The sequence below is a fragment of the Nomia melanderi genome, chromosome 8, assembly GCF_051020985.1.
Source record: "Nomia melanderi isolate GNS246 chromosome 8, iyNomMela1, whole genome shotgun sequence".
Classification (NCBI taxonomy): domain Eukaryota; kingdom Metazoa; phylum Arthropoda; class Insecta; order Hymenoptera; family Halictidae; genus Nomia; species Nomia melanderi.
In genome coordinates this window covers 7749203-7775362 of record NC_135006.1, presented here as the reverse complement: position 1 = coordinate 7775362, position 26160 = coordinate 7749203, and the positions used below count along the sequence as shown (strand labels likewise).

The 26160-nt window shown below is 31.5% G+C and overlaps 1 protein-coding gene across 9 annotated transcripts in view; it reads left to right on the top strand.

Annotated features, from left to right (window-relative positions):
• The window catches only part of LOC116426438 (cyclic nucleotide-gated channel alpha-3), a 295515-nt gene that overhangs the window by 57561 nt on the left and 211794 nt on the right, over window positions 1-26160 (top strand). For all 9 annotated transcript variants that reach the window (XM_076369709.1, XM_076369712.1, XM_076369708.1 and 6 more), the window contains 2 exons: window positions 629-1352; window positions 6485-6881. In XM_076369709.1, coding sequence (XP_076225824.1) covers window positions 6569-6881 — 313 coding nt within the window. In that variant the 5' untranslated portion in view covers window positions 629-1352; window positions 6485-6568. The remainder of the gene's footprint in view (window positions 1-628; window positions 1353-6484; window positions 6882-26160) is intronic.

The window sequence follows — 26160 nt, the reverse complement described above, 5'->3', positions numbered from 1 at the left end:
TGTTTTAGCTATATTAAAATACAACATACGTATAACATTTATATAAACCGCTTTGTTTGATTTATTTACTATCTTCCAAACGCGCAAAAATGACACAAATAACATCACGTGAAACAATTGCAAGAAGGACACAATCTACAGTAAAGATATTTCAAATTCATAATCACGAACGAATTAACACATTTTTGACGGGTCACGAGTTAACTCATATTTGCACTTGCATTAGCTATTTGAATTGTTGAAACGCAGAGCAATATAGAACATTGCAAAGGCAAAATATTCAAAGTTATACATAAGACATATCCAAAGTTTCATTTTAATTCATTATGTATAACTAAAATGTACTGAAGTTTACTTAGCTTGTATCATTTTCATATTTAATTACGGAATAACAACCAGTGACGTGGGACAGCTTCTGCGTAAAGTTGCCGGTCAACAATGTGTTAACTAACTAAATAATGTAACTTAACAATCATGATAAAAAAATAATTAATTGTTTCCATTTACTACAAAACAGTAAGTGACGCAAAATTAAAATCCCCACAACAATGAACGTGGCAAACGATAAAATTCGAAATCTTTCAGTTGATCGAACGCATCCAATAAAATCCTCCCGTTTTTGTTCCAGGCGTAAGGGACCGACACGCCATCGAGTCGACGGAAATGAAATGTTGTGACCAACGGTGAACGACGTGGCGAACGATAAGGAGTATCATCGAGTGCGGAGTAAGTGAGCATATGTGACGAGTGTCGTGACCCGAGACACTTGTTGCATGTCGGTTGTTTTTTAAAAAGTCTGCCGCAATGTCTGTTTCGCGAGGAAGGGAGGATTAGTCAACGTCCGACGCAAAAAAGAAAAACGTGAAACACGGGAGAAAGAAAGCGGAAAAGAAGCGAATGGCGCGCGCGTGCCTTGGGCCACGCGGTTTTGATCCAGCGTTCCTCCGCGTGCCTGCTTTGGTCATGAAACTCGCGCGCGTTTCCGTCGTGCCTCGCGAGACGTGTACTTTGGATGTTCGGGTACTTTCTTCGTTGACGCGTTAACGAATTCAACGGTTTCGTTGGTCGTGTGATGCTGTCATGTCGATCGTCGATCACTGTTTCCTTCGCGGGCGCCAAAGTGTTCCGTGATCCGGCCGTGTGCATGTAAAAGTTGGTTTCGATCTTCTCTGCGTCGCGCGTGTGATCCAAGAAATCCGTAGCCGGACGAACAGAGGACATGAGCGTGATTGTGTGCTCAGGCCGGTGACGCCGGTCGCGAGTTGTGCGTGAGGGCGTGTGCGTGTGTGGCTATCGTCGGCTGGTACTCCTAGGTAGCGGACTGTCATTGACGTGACGGATATTCGTTCGTGGTGAGTTTCAGATTTATTGTTCCTGTAGTGCTTCGTTTTTTTCACAGATTCGCCGATACGTCAGTCGCGTTGCGGGCGACACGATTCATTGTACGGTTTAGAAAATCATTTCTATGGCGTATTGGGTGTAACAATTTTTCATTGGATGTTGTATTACCGTTGTATTGTTATATTCAAATACGGACTGGTAATTATAAGTTTATAAGTATGTTTGTACATTAGTCTATGCGGCTAGTATATTTGTGTTTTAACTTTGAAACTGTTGAGCAATGATATTTACTGTTTTGCATTTTTTCACACAAAATATAAGAGTGTGTTTATTGAGATTTTAATTTATTTAGGTGTGTTTTGGATTGTTTTATGAAATTAATTTGTTTAGGAAATTTCTGGAAAAGCATCTGGTCTTTTCTAATCTATCATATAATAAAAGAAGAGAATGTGAAGTGATTGAGTTTCACCTGCCTGGTTGGGTCTACTGTTAATTGATAGGCAATATTCGATTATTGATTTTTCTTTACAATCTCGGAATGGAAGGTCGAATAAAGGAAATGAAATGAAAAGTATTGATTAAAGTATTGGATAAGCGATTTTTGAGGTTTTTGTAGACCAGTTAAATTTAGAAACAGATCTAAGGTATATCATATCATATATTATTAGAAAAAAATTGTTCTTTCCATATCTGTCAATGCAAATTTCATTTTAATATGTTTTGTGGTTTAAAAATGCATCAAGATTCACTAAATACTTCAATTCTGGTAACTATTAGGTTGTCATCCAGTTATTCTCTAGGTAGAAGCTTTAAATTTCTAAAACAGATTGTAATTATCGTTCTTTCATTTTTCATACAGTCGCATCAAGATTTCTGCAAATTAAACATACTATCCAAAAATAAAGAAATCTTTTTCTAAATATTTTAACATCATTTCAATAGCTGTGTTTTACTTAATATTCAATTAATTGTAAATTGAAGCAGACAAATCATTAGATAATAATGTTATCACCGTAATATCTTACCTGTACCCAGACTCGCAGTGTAAATGCAGCACTCGGGTTTCCAAAGTAATGAGTATGTCTATTTTATGAGCAGATGGACTACAAAGACCCTTAAATAGTTAAAGCACCCACGCAAACCCTTAGTCAAAGGTATCAAAAGGAATATGTGTTTGATATTTAGTGTTACAAGCACATTAATTCAGCCACCCGTTCAAAAATTCATCAAAAGGTGCACTTTACAAAACAGTTTAGCATGTTCCTTCTATATTACTTTTATTTTTTATGTTTATTGATATTGTTAAAGAATTTTGCATTTTAACATATAAAAACGGGATTAATTCTATTGAATTGCTAATACTCAAAGTGAAATGAAAACTTTACGGTTGTCGAATGCGAACAAAATATTTTTGCAATGGGAAAATGTTAGCAGTACCAATACTTCATAAAAAAAAGTAAAAAGATTAAACGCAGTATGGAAATATCGAAAAGAGAGCAATAAAATCTTAATCGATGTATACATCAAAATACAATGTTGTGTTTCCAAATTTTGAAATACATTTTATGTATTTACAGAATGTATCATTATCTATCATTAAAAATATAAAAATCGAAAAAGTATACTTGCATAAAATATTAATACAAAAGAAATTTGAACCAGTCAGGATTTATTTAGTTTGAAATCTTGAAATTGAATATCAAGTTTATTCATTATCCATAATTCGTAGATCATCTATAAATAATCTCTGTGATTATGTGCTCCAATACGATTTACCAAAAATGTGTGAAATGTAAACATCAAGAATATTATCTAACGATATTTCAATGAAAACATAAGTCATAATTAAAGACCTGACAATCACAAGAACAGATTATAAAATGGAAAAATGTCTATATTTTTTTAACGATCTGAATGAAATATTTCAAAAGTGAATGTAAATATTGGCACTAAATTCAACACGAATTTATGGATTCACCTAATATTTACGATAAATCTTGGAATACCCAGAGGTTACGATATAGTGAAATAGTGAACTCAGTGGGACCATAAACAGAAACTTCTTATCTCTCTAAATGATAGAAAGCTAAATAATAAAAACATACTTATTCTTTAAAAATATTTTGTACACACAGCATTTAATACATTGAATTTAAAATTTAAATTTTAAAGGAAATGTAAATAGGTTTTGTACGGATGATTTTAGAGTCACAAAAATTTTGAGAGTAAGTCAGTACATAAATAATATATCTTCAGTTATTTTTTTTTATAAGGTAGATATACTTCAGCAGTTCATTTTGGATGTACATTTTGGATTATATGAAAGTAAAGACTAAACAGTTTCGACACGTTGCCCTGCCAGAGACTCTTGCGGGCTAAACTGCAGAAGCGCTAATGGATTCAAACGGTGCTTTCAGCACGTATCCAACAGTATAAACTGCTTTTCGACCGCGTGACACTCGAGTCGACATTCGTGTGCGCTATTGTAATAGCCTGAATCCGACTTAACTATAAATTAAGATGTTTTAACAATATATTTTACGTGCTATAAAATATTACGAAATTATATAATGTATTTTTAATGGAACACCATAAATGCAACTGATAATAACATTTGAGACGAAGTTTCTAACACTATTTATTACCAAATGTAGATTCCATAATACACAGTCTGTCCAACGTCAGGTGCGACTAGTACTGAAAAAAGGGAGAGTACAATTTTTGGGTCCTTCTACATTTTTTTATTCAAATTATACTCCTTCTGAATCAATACAATGCTGGAAGCGGTTTACAAATTTTTGAACACAGTCATTATATTCCTTTTTCGGGATTTGCCTTCAAAACCGCAGTTGAAGCTAATTGTATGTCCTGAATAGTATCGTAATGGTTTCCTTTCCGTGCAAACTTTAGTTTTAGAAACTGCCAAAAGTCGCACGGAGGTAAATCAGGCAAATATAGGGGGTGTTCGGGCACTGTACTAACTTTTCTGGCCAAAAAATCGCGTAAAATCTCGGATTTGTGCGTTGGTGCATTATCGTACAGATGGGACCAAGTCCCTTGCTTTCGGTATTGAGGCCGAATTCGACGAATCCTGTTCCATAAGATATTTAGAACATCGGCATAATATTCTGCGTTTACCGTTTGACCTTCAGGTATGAATTCCTTGTGGATAATTTCTTGCGAATCGAAGAAAACTGTGAGCAATGTCTTGATATTACTCTTCTGAATGAGCACTTTTTAATCATCTAAAAACTTTGGCACGATTTGTGCAATCACTACCGTACACGCCTTTCATCATTCCGTACGTTTCGCTTGCTGTTTTGCATAACTCAGAGGCTCCATATAGTTTTTTCAACATGCGCTACGAAGCCTTGTCAGATGTAACCTCAATAACAAATGACGTAGAGGTGCTATCAGATTGAAGTTATACGCGGACTTTATTGACATGTCAAACTTCACAATGCATTTATTCATTACGAGATGGTGTTACAGAAATAAAATGTAAAGGCTTTGTCGCATCAGGCTCTGGGCAGACTGTGTATACATAAATAGTCTATACAGGGATAAAAAATTTATTTCATAACTTCAGTTTGTTTTCAAGGTGATATCTCTTTTCCATACAAAGTAAAATTAATATAGTAAATAACAAAACAAATCACCACAGAATTATAATTAGTATAAATAGGTATAAAGAAATCAGTATCTACGAACTGCAATTTGTGAGAAAGTTATTTCCAATATTGAAGACTATTTATTTTATCTATGTTAATAAAATCCTGAGTACAATAGTTTATTTACAATTTTTATCAACAAATGTTCAGTGATATACATAAAGTAACTGATTCATGTATAAAAGAGAATCAAAATATAAATTGCATTCGCCTAGAGCTTGTTGTATATTAAAGATATTTCACTGAGGCTTAATGGCAACATTGTTCAATGTTCATTTTGAAGTTACATTAAATATCTTCGACCTAATGATTAAACAGTAAGAAAGACGTCATGGTACTATTCCGAAAATAAAAAATGCAACACAGAAATGATTATTGCAAGATGGTCAACAGTTTCTCAAAATGGAATAGAAAAATTTATTCTAAAGTACCATATCTAAGCAAACATGGAAATTATGTAGAAAACTAATCTTTTAATTGTATTTTCAAAGTAATGGGGGAAAATAACTTTAAGTATTGATTACTTAATCTTTGTAAATTTGAATGCAACCAACTTTTCAACCCTCACTCATATTAGTGATAATGTTTACCTGTTTTTCAAGATTTATACAATATTCGGTATTTATTCCGAATCATAACTCCACCTAAAAGATAATAATATGAGTATGCATCAGGTTGTCAGAACAATTAACGCAGCATTTGTAGTTTACCATCCCACGTGTCTACGTTTACTACTTACCACCTCCATATAACGTGACGACGTAACAAAACCTAATTTAGACCTAATCCAGAACACTCAAATCTTCGCATTTCGTTCTACATTCATCAAAAATCAATAAAATATTTCTCACGGTCTTGTTCTTTATAATTCTATATGTAAATCATCCCCAAATAATAATTGTTACATTGTCAAAAAACTAATAATATACTTACCTATTATACAGGCACGTGCTTCTTAACGCAAAGTCGCGTTGATCAGTTATTTGAGTTAGGTTTGGATTAGTATTTATTTAATATTATACCACATTATTATTATTTTATCATTATCATCATTATTATTACCATTATTATTAACTCGTTCCGTGCCACGTGTATCATTTGTAATACACGCACAATTTTTGTAATAAAACATTTTTTATAAGGTACATGTCAAAAAATAGCGGTACATGTCGTGAAGCAGCAAAAATGTAAAGAAATAATATCAATAATATCAATATATATTATATATAAACCGCCAGAAGTTGGATGTAACTTAATATTTCATTTAAAAAGTCAGTGCACTTTATAAGCAAGATATAACCGAAATTTCCGGTGGCACGCAATGTGTTAATATTTTATTTCTCAAAAATAGAAGTAGTTCGTATAATACGTAAGTACCATAAAAACACCTTGTTTGGAGTCGTGATTCAAAACAAGTACCGGATCTTCAGATGCGCGTCACTCTCATACTGAAACCATCCTAAAAATCACAGGTGGATATCTCCAGGCGCGTACGCTGTTGGCTTCGGCAAAGACGGGAAACAGAAAAGACCGGAAGGCTGGATCACCTCCGTGGAATGTCTTCGAGCGCCAAGCGGCTGGTGCAGTCGCTTAGGGGCCGCAGTGGGGGTGGTAGAGGCAACGGCGGTGGTCGCAGCGATGCTGGTGGTGGGGAAGGCAGTGGCGGCGGCGGTGGTGGTGCTAGCACCAGTGCGACAAGATTGTGCCCTTCCGATAACAGCCTTGAGCTCAATCAAATCTCGGTGGTCGGTGACACTATCGCTACGACACCTTGCCACTGTGGTGGTCTCAAGTATGGGACAAGGGGGCAAGCGCTGTTCAGTATTGCTGACTGGGTACCTGATGCACCGGCGTACAGACTCCATTCCGGTGAGTGCCATTTCAAATCTTTCTTTCGAGAATTTGTTTTCGAGGCTCTAGACAATTTTATCGTTAACACCAAAGCTACCGAACAAAAACAATAAAAATAGATTATTTTTAGTTTCTTCAGACATTCACTATAATATTCAAGTGAAGCTATTTATTTTCAAAATCATTTTGAATATTGTATGCCCTTAAGATATCAATTATCGCGAAACAAAAAATTCGAAGCCAGTCATTTCGTCTTTTTTTTATTTATAAGTTTTGAATTGCATCAGTGGCTGACGTTGGTAGGAATAGTAATTTGTTTCGTCTTTATTAAGAAATTGAATGTTTTATTTGGAATTTAGAAATTGAGAATGTTTGAGTATATCAAGGGTAAAATACATCTTCCGATATTAATCGTATGTCAGTGAACTAAGTAAAGCTGCAGATAGAAATTTACTGAAGTTTTATACGCTGTTTTTGCCAATACTTTGATAGGGAACAGTTCTAATTTAATTACAACGAGTATAAGGGTACGGTCAACGCTAATCTCTATTGCAAGTAGTATAGGTCGCTGATAGTGTAACCAGCGCTTGATTCACTGATGCTGACAAGATATTCGTTAAAAATTGCTTCAAATTTTCGAAAAGTTAAATACTTAAGGATTTTGATGTGTCTCCTGTCAACTCTCTACAATTCTATCAAACTTTGAAGTTACATACACGTGTATCTTCATTTTTCTGTTAAAAGTTGGTATAGCATCCATTGTCATTTAAAAGTTACTAACCACTTATTAAATATTTGAAAATTATATTAATTAACAAGCTGATTCTTATACAAAGTTTAATGTTTGTTAATTTCACGTTGCAAAATAATTTTTACACACGAACATAAATTATGGAAAGTTAGATACCTTATCGCAGGTAAAGTAGAAAAATATAAAGATCTTATTTCTTATTTTGATTATAATAAGCGAAACGGCAATAGCAAATAAAAGGTTCATCGACGCCGTTCCATGAAAAAAAAAGTGACGAGAAAAACTTCTTTCCAGTTTACGAGGGAGAATTATTTGTACTTCCGTGCGTACGAGTGAAGTTCGTAATGCCGCTACTTTCAGGAATTTTCATCAGACTAATGCTACGTGTCGATTTGCGAGTTCTAGACTCGAAAGGAACTCTCGGGAGTAAAACTCTGTAGTGAACATAAACTTGAGAACCGCTTTCCCTCTAGCACCGAAAAACTATCAGATAGCAGTCGTTTGCGAGTCACACATCTCGTATGCGAACACGTTCGCGTTCTCGTAGTTGAAGAGCGCTGAAAATAGAAATTTATAATTAGACTGCGGAACTTTATGGAAATTCGTATTTCCACAGGTAAATTTGGAAAAACAGTGATTGCAGTAGCATTGAATTTTGTCCACTATGAGTTACGGAGGATGAAAAATAAACTGAATAAATAAGAAGTAAATGTATAGTCAGACCATAACTCCTTATAAAATAATTTTGTTTTTAAATAGGTGCTATAATAAATTAATGTTTATTGAAATACATGTGGCATATTATTTTTAAAGTTACACTCTTTAAAACAAAATATTACTATTAATGAAATATTTAATATTTATTACTATTTATTAAGTGTTTAATGTTTATTACTATTTATTAAATATTAATATTTACTATATATTAATAAATATAATATTTTACACAGTATTGCTTGTAATTAAGAAGTGAAATTTTATTGCACATAACACATATATATACATATTGTAGGTGTAAGTACATTGACGATTGAATGCGTGTGAATAGATAACGCGCAAGTGTTCGCCTATGTGTATCATGAATAAATGGCTAAGATAGTTGAAATATTCTAGATTATTGATTTTCTAAAATATTCATTTTATATACATATCTAATGAATCCAGAATATACCACATGTATTTGAAGGTACCGAATGGTGACAAAATATGTTCCAAAAAGTGTGCGTGTAAGGTGAATGCATACGAATGTACATATTGCGCGTGTAAATCGATTTCCAATTATTGTGTTAAGCAAATAATTTATAAAAGTTGTGTCATTACAATTTTGTTTATATCAATAAATTCTATTTCTTTTGCAATATGAATGTATATACATGAGAACTTTTCTTAATCGTTTTGTTGTGTAAGATCAACTTCTCAAATATTCTGAATTACACTATATTATTCCTCAGGCGTTTCAAATGCAAAATTATTTTATGTTTACAAACCTCAAAAATATCTTCAATTTATTTGTCCAATTGTAATCCTAAGGTTTGAACAATTTTTCGGTACAATATGATCTTCTTTATCAAACTGACCTACTCATTTGTGCTTCTTTACAAATGTTCTCTGTAAATCCGAATTCCCTGTGTTGGAAATACTTTGTCCCTGTCCGTTTCAATAGATAGTTCGTCGTGATCCTTTGCGCTGCTATTGTAACAGTGCTTTTTATTATCCGGAAATTCAGTAACATGCTTCTATGAACTTTCAATCCTTCCTGGCCTTGTGGATTGAGTCGTATATTGGCTGCTTTTCTTATTTGTTGGTAAAGATCCGCGCCACGATCGATTCGTCTTAAATTTTAAGTATTTTAGAACATTTCCTAAAACAGGGTTAAACGTAACTCGTATAAAAAGTAATCAATCAAATTTCGTTATTAATTCGTCACTTAATTTCAATTCTGTACTCGTTTATTCGGTCTTCAATACATTAATACAATAAGCAAATGCGTCAATCTTATTTTATTACTTCTACATTGTTTCACTTTAAACTTACTTTTGTTTTTTCGAAGTTGTCTGAAATTTCAGGTACTACAGTTATCTTTGACTTGATGTTAAATACATTACTTATTGCATTATGAAAGTCGATTTGAAAATATTTGAATTTCTATTTTCATATATGCGTTATTTTGCTGTTTAGTAATTATTATATACTATCCCATTCATATGACTGCATTTTAAAAGTAGTTATTATAATATCCTTCATTATAATAACAATTAGTCTTTATTGCATAATTTTCATGATAATTTCAATGTTTTTCCCAATAAGCATATTATACTTATTCTAATTATAATATTACGAAGGATGTAGTGCGCGAGTAGCGGTAGATACAATGTATCGAGATCTGAAGACGACGAGCACGCTTCGGTGCGTTCGCGACGAAACAAAAAGACAAACGACGTCAACGTGAGGGTAGAGAGAGTCAGTCATGTTGTAACATTGGCAAAAACATCTTGTGCCTGTTAACGGTTTTGTAAAATTTATTGATTAAATCTAGTGATTATACATTACCCAGGGTGTCAGTTCAGTGCAACCCCAATCCTACATATTATATTATTTTAATATAATAAAATTTCTAAATAAAACTATATTACTCCAATTATTATTATTATTATTGTATATACATATGCCTTTGAAATGAGAATTCGAAATTTTCTTGAAGGACAATTGTTTCCAAACCGTAAACAAGAAAATTATTCGCTTTTCCAACTTCCAACAACAATGGGAATAACTGGAGTGTACAAGTGAAACGGGATACCGTGTACATTGGATTCAACCTTCCAGCTCGATACTGCATGACTCGCAATTCCTATCATGATAGACATATTCACGGCGTGTCTTGCCATTTTGCTTCTTCGTCCGAGGCAATTCTGAGTGAATGGATTTACTAATGACAGCTCCAGCGAATCCATTAATCAGCGACTGAGTCAGTCGCTTCCACGATCTTCCCCACTTATAGTACGAGCGCAAAAAGTTTTTCGAACCCTCGCAGCTACCTTCTTTTTCTGCGTGTGAATGATTGTTCAGTAGGGCCTCTTATAACACGAGAGATACATGGCTACGTTCCGCGTTAACCTCTTCAAGGGTACTGGCGTATATTAATAATAATCGATAAATAAACAATTAATACATTAACAAATGTATAATATATACATTTGTTAATGTATTAAATATTTATAATAATAATTATTATTATTACATATATAAATGTATTTATGTGTACTTGTATTTGATTTTAGTTTAACATTAAAATCCATGAAAAGGACACTTGTTTTATTTTTGTATAATTTTTATAATTGTCTTCGGCCGTCTTCATATTCCTGAATTTGTATCAATTTCAACAAAATAAACTGCAGTCAAACAGAAACTAAAATCGTCTTTATCCATTCTAACAAAAATTTAGCGCTAAAGAGGTTAGTACTGTGAATTTTATGTCACTTCAAAGACACATACGTTTTCATATTACATATAAATGGTTTTCAGCGATTTATTTAATCGCATTAAACAGGCGCGGCAGAGTTATTTTCAATTCGCGTTTGAAAAGAGAAAAATAATTTCTGGTAAATCAAAATCGGATAAAGAGGCAGAATAATTCATGTTAACATATTGTTGACCAGTCACGAGTTAATTCGAGTTTGTACCTGCATTCGCCATTTGAATTTTTGAAACACAGGGCAATATCGAATATTTCAAAAGCAAAATATTCAAAGTTATATAAAAGATATGTCCAAAGTTTCATTTTAATTCATTATGTATAAATAAAGTATTTTAAAGTTTATTTAGATTGTTGCACTTTCATACTTAAGTACGGAATAATAACTGGTAATTGGGATAGCTTCTGATCATAATTGCCGGTCAACAATGTGTTAAATCGAAAACATCTAAAAAGAGGAAACTAATTCATGTGATATCAAAATCGTGTAAAAATGAAATTGTGTGCGGTGCATTATACGGGGTTCACTCGCAAATTTCGTGTGTTTCTTCAAAGTCCTCGAGCTACTTCCGCGCATTCCCGCCGTCATCCCCGCTAAATGTTTGCAGCGAGTCCTCCGCATCTTTGAATGAGGGCGGCTCATGTACACTGCTGTCGAAATCTTTCCCTCCCAGCCACCGTTCCCGCCGTCTAACCGTCTTCATCTCCTGTTTCTCTTTTTGTTCCCTTCATCATCAACCCCATTCTTCTCCGTGACTTCTTCTGACATACATATTGCAGACCGTAACCGCACACTGGCAAATTTACCTTTCGCAATTGGGGTGTTACGTACAATGAAAGCACGAATGTAGGACACTGATTTTGAGAAAACTGAATTTGAAAAGTAAGACGTACATAGGTATTAGTTAAATTATTGTGAATTAATTATTATGTAACTTTTGTGAATCGAGGAATACACATTCTAATTTTTAATTTAATTTGTGAAATATTTATAATATTAATGTTATAATATTGATATTTTAAAGAAATAGATGAAATACAATCATTTCTTTTATAGGAGAATTTATTGTTTATCTAATTTCAGAATTAAATGCGACTGTAATATATTAAACAATAGTATTTTATTATCCATACATTTATTTACTGCCAGATTCTTCTTCTTGTGACATTTGTAATAATAACAGGCAATAATAGTAGCAATGATATTATAATAAAGTGAATATTATAATAAATAGTCCAATGTTAATGGACGAAAATTAGTTGCATACATTACTGTATTTTGTTCGATATTAAAGTTATTAAAATGAAATTTTAAGAACACAAAACTTCTTTGAATATACGATGCATTGAGGTGGTACACATAAGAAGGGTGTAAAGTTATCTTGCATTTAATGTACCCAATTTCTTTTCCAATTACTCTATGTCTGTATCAGTTCCCTGAACAGTACGTTTTGCAACATTTGCAATATTTGCTACGCAACGCGTAGTTATATTTGTTATTCAAATATTTGTTATTCAACAATTCAACAGTTACTATCAGAAAAACTGTATGATTGTTAGTATTTATACATTTCATCCGACTTACCCAGTGCGGTCTTTAAAACCACCATTATTCGGCTATACATCATAAAACTCTATGTTCTTTATGAAAATTCATCTCTGAATTATTCATATAAATTGAATATTTATATGAAACGGTACATAATATTATACCGCATTCGGAATTTCGAATAACCAACGGGAAGAGAAATAAATAGTAATATAGTAATAAGATGTTAACAAAATTATTAAATATTAATGATAAAGTGCCATTAAATATTAATTGTAAAGCGCAATTGTTTCTAATTAATTGTTACTTCGGGAAACCATATTTATATACGAAATTTATAACAAAAGACGGACGTGAACAGAATAAATACAACTTTGTAAGGTATCATGGGTACAGAACTCGTACGTCCGGCTTAATTTTTGTCTGAACAGCAGCAGTTGCAGCTGATTATGCTCGAACGCTCAGCACAAACCTGGCAGAGGTAGGACTCGATATCAGGGAGAAAAAGCAGCAGTTTACGTTGCTGAGTGTGCACGTATACATAATATAAGCGGTAATGTCCCCCCTGAGAATCCCGCTAACACTGATGATAAGGGAGAAGTACTTTTCTCTGCAATTTGCCTTTAGATGCTATCTGCGAATTATTTGCCTCCGCCACTATGGACGTTCTCACTATCACGCTTGCAATTACTACGAATCTATATGTACATACTGGGTGGCCTACTAGATACGAGTTGAAACATGTAACCCCTTTGCACTCGAGGGACGTCTAAGTTGTCATATGATTTAACGTAGAAAAATTATAGAATTCGATATTCAATACGGAATTTTGTGTAATGTAATTATATATGAAATATTGAAATAAAATGGATCTATCCCTTTATTCACGTATTATTTGTTTATTATAATTAAATATTTCGTTAAAAAATTATGAACGTTGCGGAAAGATTTTCGATTGCAAAGATTTGTCACTGCACATGACCGGTTTTTAAGTTCGATATATAATTGTGTATTTTCTTTTGTTTATTTAAACGTATATCAATCTCTATATTGTATGATTAATAACATTCACAATTTCTGTCTGTATTTTTGTTTTGGTTTTCATTGAGAAAAGTTTATTGCTCGACTTGTTTACTTACCTTGATTTCATAACTGATTTTGGTAGTGACAAGTGTAATAAAGTACCGGTGCGTTTAATGTTAAAGGTGCACAAGTATGTAAACGTTTTCTTAATCTGAACATATTTTAGAGAGACAATTTATGTTCTAAGCATAGTCATGCTTACAGCGATGAAGTGTTCCCCGTATTTATATTCCTTTTTTTTCCTTTCGCTTAAAAATAATTTTGACGTAAAGCGTCTATTTATTTTGGTAAAAGGAAAGAAAAAAATTTGTAAAATTACCAGTAATGTAACGATTGGTAATTTTAAGATAACATTCGTTTGTTAGGTATGAAACGACCGATTTTTTACCGGCTTTTCCACTAAAAGTTTCTAAATTTTTGGTTGTTATATATTCTACGAATCTGTCACGCTCGATAGCATAGAAAATATCGTTTATACATTTTGAAAACCAGAAAATGGATTCCTCTCAACGTAGTCAAGAGATTAATTACAAGTCGTAAGTTTTGTTAGGTACTTATCATTCAGAAAAGTTTTATGGAAGTGCGAAGAACGATGAATAAACGTTTAATATACTTTGCATTAATATTCGAGCAAAATACATATCTTATGTTATTAATTTTTAATTTTTTTATTATAAAATTTCTGATATCAAATTAAAACTAATTCTATAATACAATTAATAAAAACAAGAACAAATATTCAATCAGTGTTAATATAAATGAATTTATATTTTAGTATTATTTTTAGTAATTATAACATAATTAATTACTAATTTATTAGAAACACCCTAGAAAATTTTTATATTTCTTATGTAAAAGAGGCGCATAATAAATGATAAAAAAGCGTTACAAATGAGAAGTAAATGTCTCTTAAAATATAATTAATCGAATACTATAGTCTAGATGAAAGATTAATTATCTCGGCCTGATTCGTACGAATGAAAATGATTAATGATTCAACATTCAGATATAATTAATAGATAAGATTCATCTGTGAAATTCTATGTCGTTATTCCTTTTTTGGAAATATGAGCGCGAACATATTTTTTTTTATTACAATATTTATAGTTCTAAAATAAATATTTGCTTTCTCAGGAACTTTCTCACATTATTAAAAGTAATAAACACATGTTAGACTCTTGCCTTAAGTAAGCTAGCTCATGTTATGAAACCATTTCAAATTAACGTCGTCGCTTAGCAATTACCGACAAAAAGTCGAATAAGTTCATTGTGTAAACGCCTTTGAATGAAAGTTCTAAGCTTCAGCCAAATTAGCAAAACCCTGCACGATACATATTTCTAGACCGACACTAAAACGGGCTACGCTCCCGGGCGCCTCGCAGGAAAGTTACGAATTAATTTACAAATTTGTGTGCTGATGCTTTCATCGGTCAGATGGCACGCCAAAGGGAACTTATGGCGACTTCCGCTGCGTTGTTCCGAGAATTACGTCCGATTTTCATTCATGTATCCCTATCAACAGAATGCTAACGAAATAAGTGACCGTTAACGACATTACCATTTGTAATTCAAAATACGTGCGACTATTAATTACGTATTATTACATTATCTATGAATTATTCATTAATTATATGCCATACATACCGTACAGTTTCGAAGTTAATTGTTGAATACTCAGGTAATGTAAATATAGTGGTATTTAATTGGAAACGTGTGAAATATATATTCCCAATTACTCATTGTTAGTTAGCACAATACTTGACAAAGCTTGAAACCATATTAAGTTAGTAAATTATCGAAAATAATTTCGAAAACCATTATTTTAACAAATATTGATTTACATTATTACCTGACTATTATGATATGAGATTTCATGTTCATTCATAGTGAACATTTTACTTGAAATGTATAATCACTTTTGGTTCTTTAAAACTAAGTCAGATTTATAAATATTTTATAATATTTGAAAAATATCGTCTTTGTTGGAATTAAATCAAATACAATACTTATTCAACAAATAAAATTGTTTCGATGAAACCTTATAAAATAGTCAAATCTTGCGTATTAATTAGATTTTCAGCTAAATCTCCGTTTATTACTTTACGTATTAATTTTCGTACTTAATATGATAAATGTGTGTGTGTGTGTGTGTGTGTGCCTCGCAATTTTTCGCATTCTTAAAAAAAATTCATTCGTAGAGGTAATAGGAGAAATACAAATGATATAACTAATCCGTTATTTAATTGACACGTAGACGTGAATCTTCACTCGAAATGAGAAATAATGTTATACTTGGTCGTAAATGGAATGCAAAATGGGCAGGTTAACAACGTGAGTTGGATAGCGTATAATCGAGACTGGGCTGCTAATGACCTTGTCGCTGAGTCGCTACCTTGTCATTACTAGTAACGATACATTCGAGATGAGAAATCGTCGACGTTAATGCCATTTCGTGAGTATCGTGCATCGATCCTGTCCGGCTGATATGTATGTCATACGCTGGCTTGTTTGAAACGATCTGCGAACGTAAACAAAATATCTTTCACAATTGGAATATTACTGTTTATAATTTATTAGGAGGTAAAAAGTATTTGCCATTCATTCTACATCTGTGTTTGCTTTAAACTACTCTAGAGCACAAACAAGTTGTAACAGAAAAATAATACTTAGGTTGGATTGAAAAGAATTAATTGTTTGAATGGCGAAGAATTTCCTTGTTTTATTGTATTGCTTTGTTTTGAAAAAAAATAACACGTTAACTTATTTTAAACGCAATAATTTATTTTCATTGTGAGTGTATTACATAAAATGTAGTTTTCACCAACGAAAATAATTTTTTCATTTTTGTATTATTAAAAATCACCCTTTCCCAAAAGTAGTACTATGTTTTTTAACAGTATTAAAATAGAATTCGTATCAACTGAAATTTCATTGGTAAGATTATAACGATAATATGAACTTATTGCAAATAAGTACATACAAAATATTTATGTATTTGACTTTATATTAAATATTTTATTAAATGATTTTAAAGGTTTCTCCAGTTAATATTTTAGAATTGTCGAAAAGTTAAGTTACTTTCACTTAGCTGGAAATGATATCTAGATTTTAGGTTCGTATAAATTTTATGAATTTTCCTACGATATCCATGCTTTGAGCGATTAGATTCTGCGTTTCGAAAAAATGTTGGTACAGTGTGCAACTAAGCGAAATGGCGAGAGCGGTGCGATTAAACGCGGAAATCAATTTCGATGCACCGTTAGGTACGCGGTGAGTCATGGAGAAATATTGTTATAAACCACTTTCGAAGTACCTTCGGCGATAGGTGTACGGTCAGTTTTTGGAATCGGTTATTTAATTAGGTTACGTTGCAGAGTACACGATTGTAACGCAGAAAATGAGAAAAAGTTGAAAACATCGTTTTTATGTCATAAAATATAGTATTTGTTATACGGAAAAAATAAACATTAACGGAATTTTCATTGTTATAAGTATTAAATAATTTCGTAAATGTTACTTATTCTTACTTATTAAATTTCAAATTTCCAATTTATATAATATTTATATAAAAATATTATTTATACAACAATTATAGTTAGATTGGTGGAAATTTATCAACTCTTTTGCGATTTGCGGTTTCCTTAGCTGGAGGAGTACAATTCTTAGAAATCCGTAACTGAATTCCGTAGCAAAATTCTAAAAACTTTTTTAATTTATTTTTTAAAACACAAAATAGTTGTACATTCACATAAAATTAACAATAAAAATTAAGAACAAAACTTAATAAATAATTGGTACTTTAATTTAAAGTTTCATAATAATATTTTATACCTATACAATATTGGATATCATATACTAATTAATAGAACGTCATCTGCATAATATAAGAAAGATATACTTTATAAACAAAAGTATCATTACGCTCACCATCAATACTACACGGTTTACAACGTACTTAATAACAGATAATACCTGTTGAAGTTTTTATATTGTCTAAAGAAATTAAGATAATTACAATAATTATCAATTCAAGGAATAAACATTATTAGTATCAACTATAATGAAATGAAGAACTCAAAAACTGAATCATCTGATGAATCATCATGAAGGTTGTAATGTCTTTGTTGTTAAATTAAGAAAAATAAACGTATACATGTTATTCTGATTCAGAAGAGCGTTTTAGGTCGATGTCCCTAATCGTTTCAAAGAAGTTATGTCCACCTCTTCATAAAATGCAGTTTAGAGAAAAATGGTTTTAAAGTTTTTAGTTCAGCTTAGCAATGCCCGCGTGCTCCCGTTTCAGGTTGCTATAACCTCGTTAAAACTTTGAATTTCAATTAAATCTTTCGCAAGAGTATTTTCTACACTTAAAGTATTACGAAAACGTTAATAAAAAATTCGATTTTTCGACATAACACAGTAGTATACCTCCTTAATCATTAGACAGCTACACTGCTATAAACTGAATTCTCAGAAACTTTAAGTGGTAGTGTCAGTTTATCGTAAATAATGAGGTTGTAGCTTAACCTTTCAAAAACTGAATTAATGTTACGAGAAACTTCCATTCCGGAATGTTCACCGAGATCAAACTCGTAAAGAAAAACGATGTGAACAATACGAGCATACGCGATACCACATAAACCTATTGTTAGATCGCAGTTTCTGACAAAATTAATTAGTACGTATGAGCATATACAGGCTGTTTCACTGTTGAAAGTGCGAAAAATGATTAACAAAGGATTAAACCGAAATAACATACTTTGATTTTGGTGCAACTTTGATAAAAAGTAGCTTTTATAAAAATGTATGATTGTTTTATAGATATTGTAAATATACAGATTATTATGATGATTTAATAATGATCTTCACGGTTCTATTTGCTATGGCGTACTATACGAATATATGTTGAAGTGAAAAATAATGTCGATAACCTTGATGTTACTGTCAAAATGACAGTGGTGAGTTTTCTTTATCATCATCAGATATGTAATTTATAATATGTAATATGTACCATAAATGAAACATATTGTATATAACAGATGCAATGTAAACATTTACAGTATTTTTAGGTATACGAAAATATAGTTTTCTATATTCAAAATGTTCTTTATACAAATATAAATTATAAATAGAATTGATTCCTGTGCTTTTTTATATAATCATAAGTATTGGAAATTTATATATAATTCTATTTACACAATATCCACTTTATACGATAAAATTATAGCCAGAAAAGTACTGATATCGTTGAGTAATTAAAGCATTATTTTAACGTTCATTTGAAAACAGAAAAATGAATAGTGTAATTTAAAATCACATTACAATGTATGTATTAAAACAATATAATCAGTTATATTTTATGTAACAAGAAAACAAGATTATTTTTATAAATACTTATTTACAAATTTTTTTTAAACAGTTAAAAATACGTGTTTTTAAATCCACGATATCATGCTCATAAATTTGTTTTTCAGAAGCGTTTATGCACGCTGAACTTAATATAATTCAGAAAAATTGCTTTCTTAAAAGACGTGTGATGGCATGATTTGTTCAACATGATGTGGGATTTAAATCTACCTTTCGATTTTCCGCGACATAAATGGCCATTTCTTCTTTCTTTTTCCCTCCCCCTTTCCATATGTCTCGGTTGTTCTAAAATGGCTTTCTCACCGTGGTGCTATTGATATCACGTTAGTGTTACGTGGATTGAGGGAGATCAATACTTCGGTACTGTCAATGCCTTTGGAAACTGAACGCAACCACGAAGATTCCTTCGTAATAACCGCAAAACCTTTGACGAAGGACTCTCTGTGATCATCAAGCTCTACTTCCATCGTCTTCATCAGGGAAAAGGGATCGAATATCTGCGGTGCGAACAATATTCACAATTGCGACGATTTATAGTTGGTAAGGTGGCAAAGAACTGTCTTACCTAGAAAGTTTCTAGTAATACCTGCTTCCCATATTTTTATTTATTTACAGGTAAATGTGTTTAGGTATGTATAAATCAAATATAACAAAATATAGTTTAAGCAAGGAATTTTTCATTTTCTGAGAGAGAAAATTACTTTTTGGATGAAAAATAAATCATTAATCGGAGACAAATGAAGTCGATGCAGATACAAAATTGGAAATCATGAAGATAAATATAAAAGAAAAACATAATAACTTGTTGCATCGATTGATGTAAAAAATTGTCATTATACTTGAAAAAAATAGTAGTGACTTTGATCCTACACACGTCCACTTAGGAATAAATTAATTATACCAAATTACTGTCCCCTAAAAAGCAATAAGAATTATACTTGAGATATTACTTAAATAACGAATTCCGGAGATAATTATATTTATAGAATAAAATGGGACACCGGGTATAATTACGGAAAAATGAAAGTAGCACTATTTATTTAGAAGTTTTGCACATTTTGAATAATATTTTAATGGAATTAATATTATTTTTGGGCTGAAACTACCACGGAAGCAAATCTGAAGAAATTTTGTTAATGTTTGGGGATTCTCGTTGCCGCGTTATCCACGACTGTTGAACTCGTAACTCCGTCGGCACGATTTTCGTCCGCTTCCTTGACTGTTTATGTTTCCTCCATTTGCGTCTAAACGTAATTGCTTTTAGCAGCGTTAGTATTATTACGAAGAACGTCTACTCTCTGTCGGAATTCAGTCTGTTCATGGTCATTTCCTTTTCATGCTTGTTCCTCATATTTTTGTTAATTTATTTTTAAATAATCATGCAAAACAAAATAAAATTATTTTCCACTGAATCATATTAATTTGCGTGATATATACTTTGTAACATATCAATTATAACGCATTTTATTATTGAAATATATTTCTCTTATCATGTAATAATATATGCAAAAGTAATATAAAGAAAAAATGAATTATTAAACAAAGTGGACTTCAAAAGAAATTATATTTGCCTTAAAATTTTATTATATATCCATGAGTAATGAAACATTTTATTGTTGCTATTTACATATTCTGTCTTATATGCAGCATGAGACACACAAAGGGTACAGGTCAATATACAGTGACTCATGAAAGTATTTGAACACTTACCATGAAATACTTTATTAACTATAATAAGTGTATTATACAACTCTTACCGAAATATTATAAACATTGTAAGGAGGTATGACTCTCTAGATTACGTAGGTAAACTTTCAAGAAAATCGAAAGATATATACAATGCATTATTTATTATATAGTAAGTGTTCAAATACTTTCGTGAGTCACTGTAAATATTGTTAATACGTAAAATTTATATGTTCATGAAATAAAAGTGTTTCTTCAAAACGTACAACTTTGAATTGAATTCGTTATTATTTAAGTATTTACACTAATAATTTAATATTCCATTTAAATAACACATAGGAGTCGTCTTTTGAATAAACGTTCCAAAAATGTTTAGTACCAAATGTTCCATTTTGTTTATATAAAAATGAAGATGATATTTCCTGTGCTAAGACTTATACTTACTTTTAAAACTATTTTTTATATGCCGTGATTTTCATCGATATTAATACCTGTATTATCTTCCACCGTTCACATATTTAATTTTTCGATATCAATTAACGCGATTCTTACATCTCATAACTTATAATTAGTAAGAAAAATCACCTGCAACATTTCATATGACCCACTCTAAATAAAACGTGAGATATTGTGAACATTATATAATTAGTATGAAGGCTGTTGATTAATCGATAAATCCAATACACTTATAATCGTTTAACGAGGGCGCTATAAAAGGAACTAACATGAAAAATACATTTTCTATTTTGTAGAACATGTTACTCTGTACAGCTTTATAAGTGATATATTGAAGTAGGGTAATAATAACTTTACCAATGCATCGCCTACATACATCGGAAGTTTCTATACGTATACGGAAATTAATTCTTCTCAACATGTTTAACTTTATATTAAAATGTACTTCTCCTTGTTCATAATAATGTATCGCTCACTTGCATTTCTTACATATGTATCACGTAATAACGATTTATGAGGTATTTGAGTAAGAAATAAATTTATCGGTGGAATTTAAACTGTAACATTAATAGGTTATATTATAGCTTCCATTATTTATCGTTACATTAAGTTTGAATTCTTAATGAGTCTGTTTTAAACGTGAATATAAATGCAATACGTCAAATTATAATAGTAACTTAGTTAAAACTATGGTTCCATACGGAAAAATCTAGTTGTACATATCTTAATTATCTTTTTATGGAAATTTATCTCCTTTCATGCTATGCCAGATATTCATATGTATGCATACTAATTTCACACGATAAGAATAATATGATGGAAATAGTAACCTGCGGATGAATAATTTTATTTTAACCAGTGAGTATACCATCCAGTGAGTATATGTGTTTACCAACGAAGCGGCTACAGAAAATGCGTTCAAAGAATTCACGAATTCTAGAAAACCAGAATTTTACTATTGGAATTAAAAAACTGATTGTCTGTTGGCAAAAAGATGTAAATTTCAATGGATTTTATTTTGATTAACCCCTTGCCCTATGATTTATTTCTTAAGTATGATTGCTACAACTACTTTATCGTTAATAATTGATTAGGAAAAGAAACAATTTTGATGTTTATTCTATCTGTATATTTACTTAAAAGGTTAACGATTGATAATAAGAAATTAGTATTTAATTTATATTTTAAACAAATAAATAACAGTTAGATTTAACTGTTCGTTAAAATGTTCGTCACGAGTCTGATACGTTATTGTAAGTCACTAGGTTAAAAGAACTTCCGATACGAGACATGATTTAAAAATAAAATTTGAAAACCGACATTAATTACTTACTAAACTAATAATACGAAAACCGTTTTATGTTCTGCTTCAAGAGTTATTTTATCAGAAACTTCAAACTAACCTCTGTATTCTTGTTCGCGAGCAACCGAATTGGATTCGTTAACAATCCCTTCTGGACGAAGGAGCGTCTGGTAGCTTTTCTTGTCGTCTCCCGCATTCCCGTGGAAGTAGTACATGTGCATAGATCGAGGTCATCTATTCACTGAACTGCGTCTTTCGTTTACAAATGTCGTCGTAGTCCACTTCCTTGCGAACCCGACAGTTACAGCTGGGAACCTGCTAAGTGGATATGTAAATTGTGTCCTCTGCAGGTACGCGATTCTGGTACACGGAAACGTTTACAAAGGTTTTGCGTCTGATTTACCTTGGTCGGTGAGCACGATGGTATCCTGATGACAGGACTCATCCTTTGGTTTGGCACCGTGTTTACCCCCAGAAAAGCTTCAGTTGACGCAACGCCAACAGTCTGTGCCTAGTCACAAGAAAGAAACTATTTTACTGAATGAGACTTTTTGTTAACCCTTTGCACTCGAACAGTTTTTCGTTAGGTGTATTCATCATTTTCTAGTGATATATTGATTAAATGTAGTAGAATAGTAGTATAGGGACATATTCTATCTGTTAACCAGTTAATTGTGTTTGACGAATATACACATCATCTTAAAGGTTGAAACGATACTAATTTTTTCAACGATGAATTCTTCATTTTTTCAGATATACGTGTGATTCTTCTTTGTTTTGTTTTGATTTTTCATTAAAATATACCCTAGGTACATTCGTTCTGGGTTTGAAAAGTGCACACTTCATTTTTTGATTTTATTGCGCTCAAAACGAGAGATTTTTGAAACTAAATTTCACGATTAACAGGTTTATCCCTCGTCGTACAATTCCTTTCTCAATTGCGCTCTATAGAGATATTTTATTCTTCATAATTCATTAGAAAAGCAGGAAAATTTATATTTATTCTGTGTCTACGTTTACTGAGGAGTATTGTTACAATTAATAATAAAAAAATAATATTGAATTTGGACTTGGAAGAATTAAGTGATATTTAGATTTGTTCAATTCTATTTGAAATCTTCACCACGAGTCTGACACGATATTGTAGGGCAAGGAGTGAACACTCTGAGTGCCCAAAAGCCGACACGTTCGCGAGGTAAACAGAATGTTTCAGAACAAGGATAAAAGTATAAAAATATCGATCGTTCTGACATGACTGGTTTCTTACGGCATAGCACTTAGCCTTTTGTATTCTTTTGTCGACTTGTCAATTTTGTTATAAGTACTATTATACTGAGTGATATTCGATATTTTTCAATTGCATTTCTCTTATTTCCAAACAATTGTACAGTAAATAAGATTGTTTTCATTGCCTTTTATCAACCAAATATTTTTTCAAACGCATTTTAAATCAAACATTTCAAGAAATGCGAAATAATTGTAAGGAAAATGTAAAGAAACTTTGGAGTATTAGAAAACTTTGAGAAAAGTTTTAGAATAAAATATTATAATTCATACAAAATAAGGTATGATGGATTGCACAAAATTAATACTTTCCTTTTTGGTCCTATATTTTAAAATATTAAATTAAAAAATTTGCTAATTACGAGTTGTTTTGAGTGATACTATTGTATCCGTCTACTGCTTATTATGTGTTTTCCAATAAACAGGTAGCGGTATAATATTAACATGTTGACTGCCATGAGAATTTAGAGCAAATGGTATTAGAATCAGTTATTAACCCTTTCAGCGTTGATTACTCTCAACCGAAACATTCCGCGTGGATGGAATATTTTTTTTGCTCCTCTCAATACTGATGCTAAATTATGCTAATATATACAATCGATTAAGTTGTTATTAGCTTGGAATTTTAATTCCTCAGTTAATCTTATACATTTATAATTATCACCACGCTTAACGTTTCATATTTACTTTGTTTATTACTATCTTAATAAGATTTAATTTTTATAATCTTTTAAAGTGTGGTATTTTCTAAAACAATTTACAACGTTGTATAGCAAATTTGTATTGTCATCTCCATACCGAACCATCTGCATACGGATGCAAAGGGTTCATTCGACATCAGTTTTCTCCTTGTAATTGTTTTTAAGTAATTTGGATGTTCCGGTCATCGATGATCACCGTGACGGTCAACGTGTCAATGTGAATATCAGGTATCAGAATTGTCTGCCCTTCCCGAGCCACACGAGAACTGGCAAAAGATGACCGGTCTTCCCCAAGCATCAAAAATATCGATTAAACAGCAATCCGTTTCCGGAAGCTCCAGTGATGCGAGGTCATTAGAAACGTCGCGACGTTCAATCGATCACGTTATATAATTGTTACCCTAATTGTATTGCCTATGTCAACTGTCAATTTTAGGGTTTAGCAGATGCACTTGCGATTTTATAAATCGAAATAGAAACAATATTTATTCATTTAATGCAGATCTATTCGATTTATAATACTGAAAACGTAACAATATCGTTTATTATATATTCTGTCGGTCAAATTATTATTCACTTACTAACGTATTTGTTAATTGATGTATAAAACAAATTATGAAATGATAGCTTTAATATTGAACACTAACACAGGCAGACTTACTTACTAATAAAATTGAATCATAATATAAATAACTCATGGTTATTCGTATTTCTAACTCTGAAAGTTTTTTTCAGAAAGTATTTGTTTTTAAATAAAACTAAGTTTGCACAATAGTGAAATTATTTCTTATTGTTATTTTAGATTTACAGAAAATACGTCGTCAGTTTGATTTATGTTTACCATTTTTGCGTATTATCCGATTAACGCCAAATAAAGGTATATTATAAGTTGAAATTCGTCTCTTAAAGGTAACGACACACTGTTTATATTATATTACATATCACATATTTTATATTATATTAGGTATGCAGAAATACAATCAATGATTCAAGTATTGTAAAGTAAATGATAAAACTAAAAACATTCACGAAACTTAACAAAAGCATAATAAAAATATATGCAGGGTTTCGACTAAAACATTCATCCTTTTCTTTTTAAAAAACATGCTAAAGAATCGATATTTTTTATCCAAAGAAATCAATTTTCCGCCATTACCTGCAGTCCCATTAACACGTTGACTATCAGCGTTGACTAAGAAATGATCGTAGTGTCTAAATCCGTTGAAAATAATTACAATAAGAAAATTGGTGTCGAATGAAAGTACTTAGTAATAGTAAGTAACTAGGTAATAATGTAACATAAGAACTGTGATACTAAATCATCAATAATAATTTCTAATGTCGCTTGTCTTTGTTATAAAAGAATAAGTAATACTATGTTAAACGGCAAAAAATCTCGTGACAGTTAACATGTTAAAGAAATTTCATATTATCCAAATAATTTCAAGCTATTTCGAATTGTACATAATACTCTTCGGTGCTGTTAAAGATTATAAACCTGTCACTCTATATCGAATCATGCGAAAGAGAAAAAAAAAGTGATTGATTATTATATTAAGGCCAAAGGAAATTAGACCTCAAACATTCAAGCTATTTGTGGGCGGTTCAGTAAACATACGAATGCTTTTAATGCTTTCCAATTGAT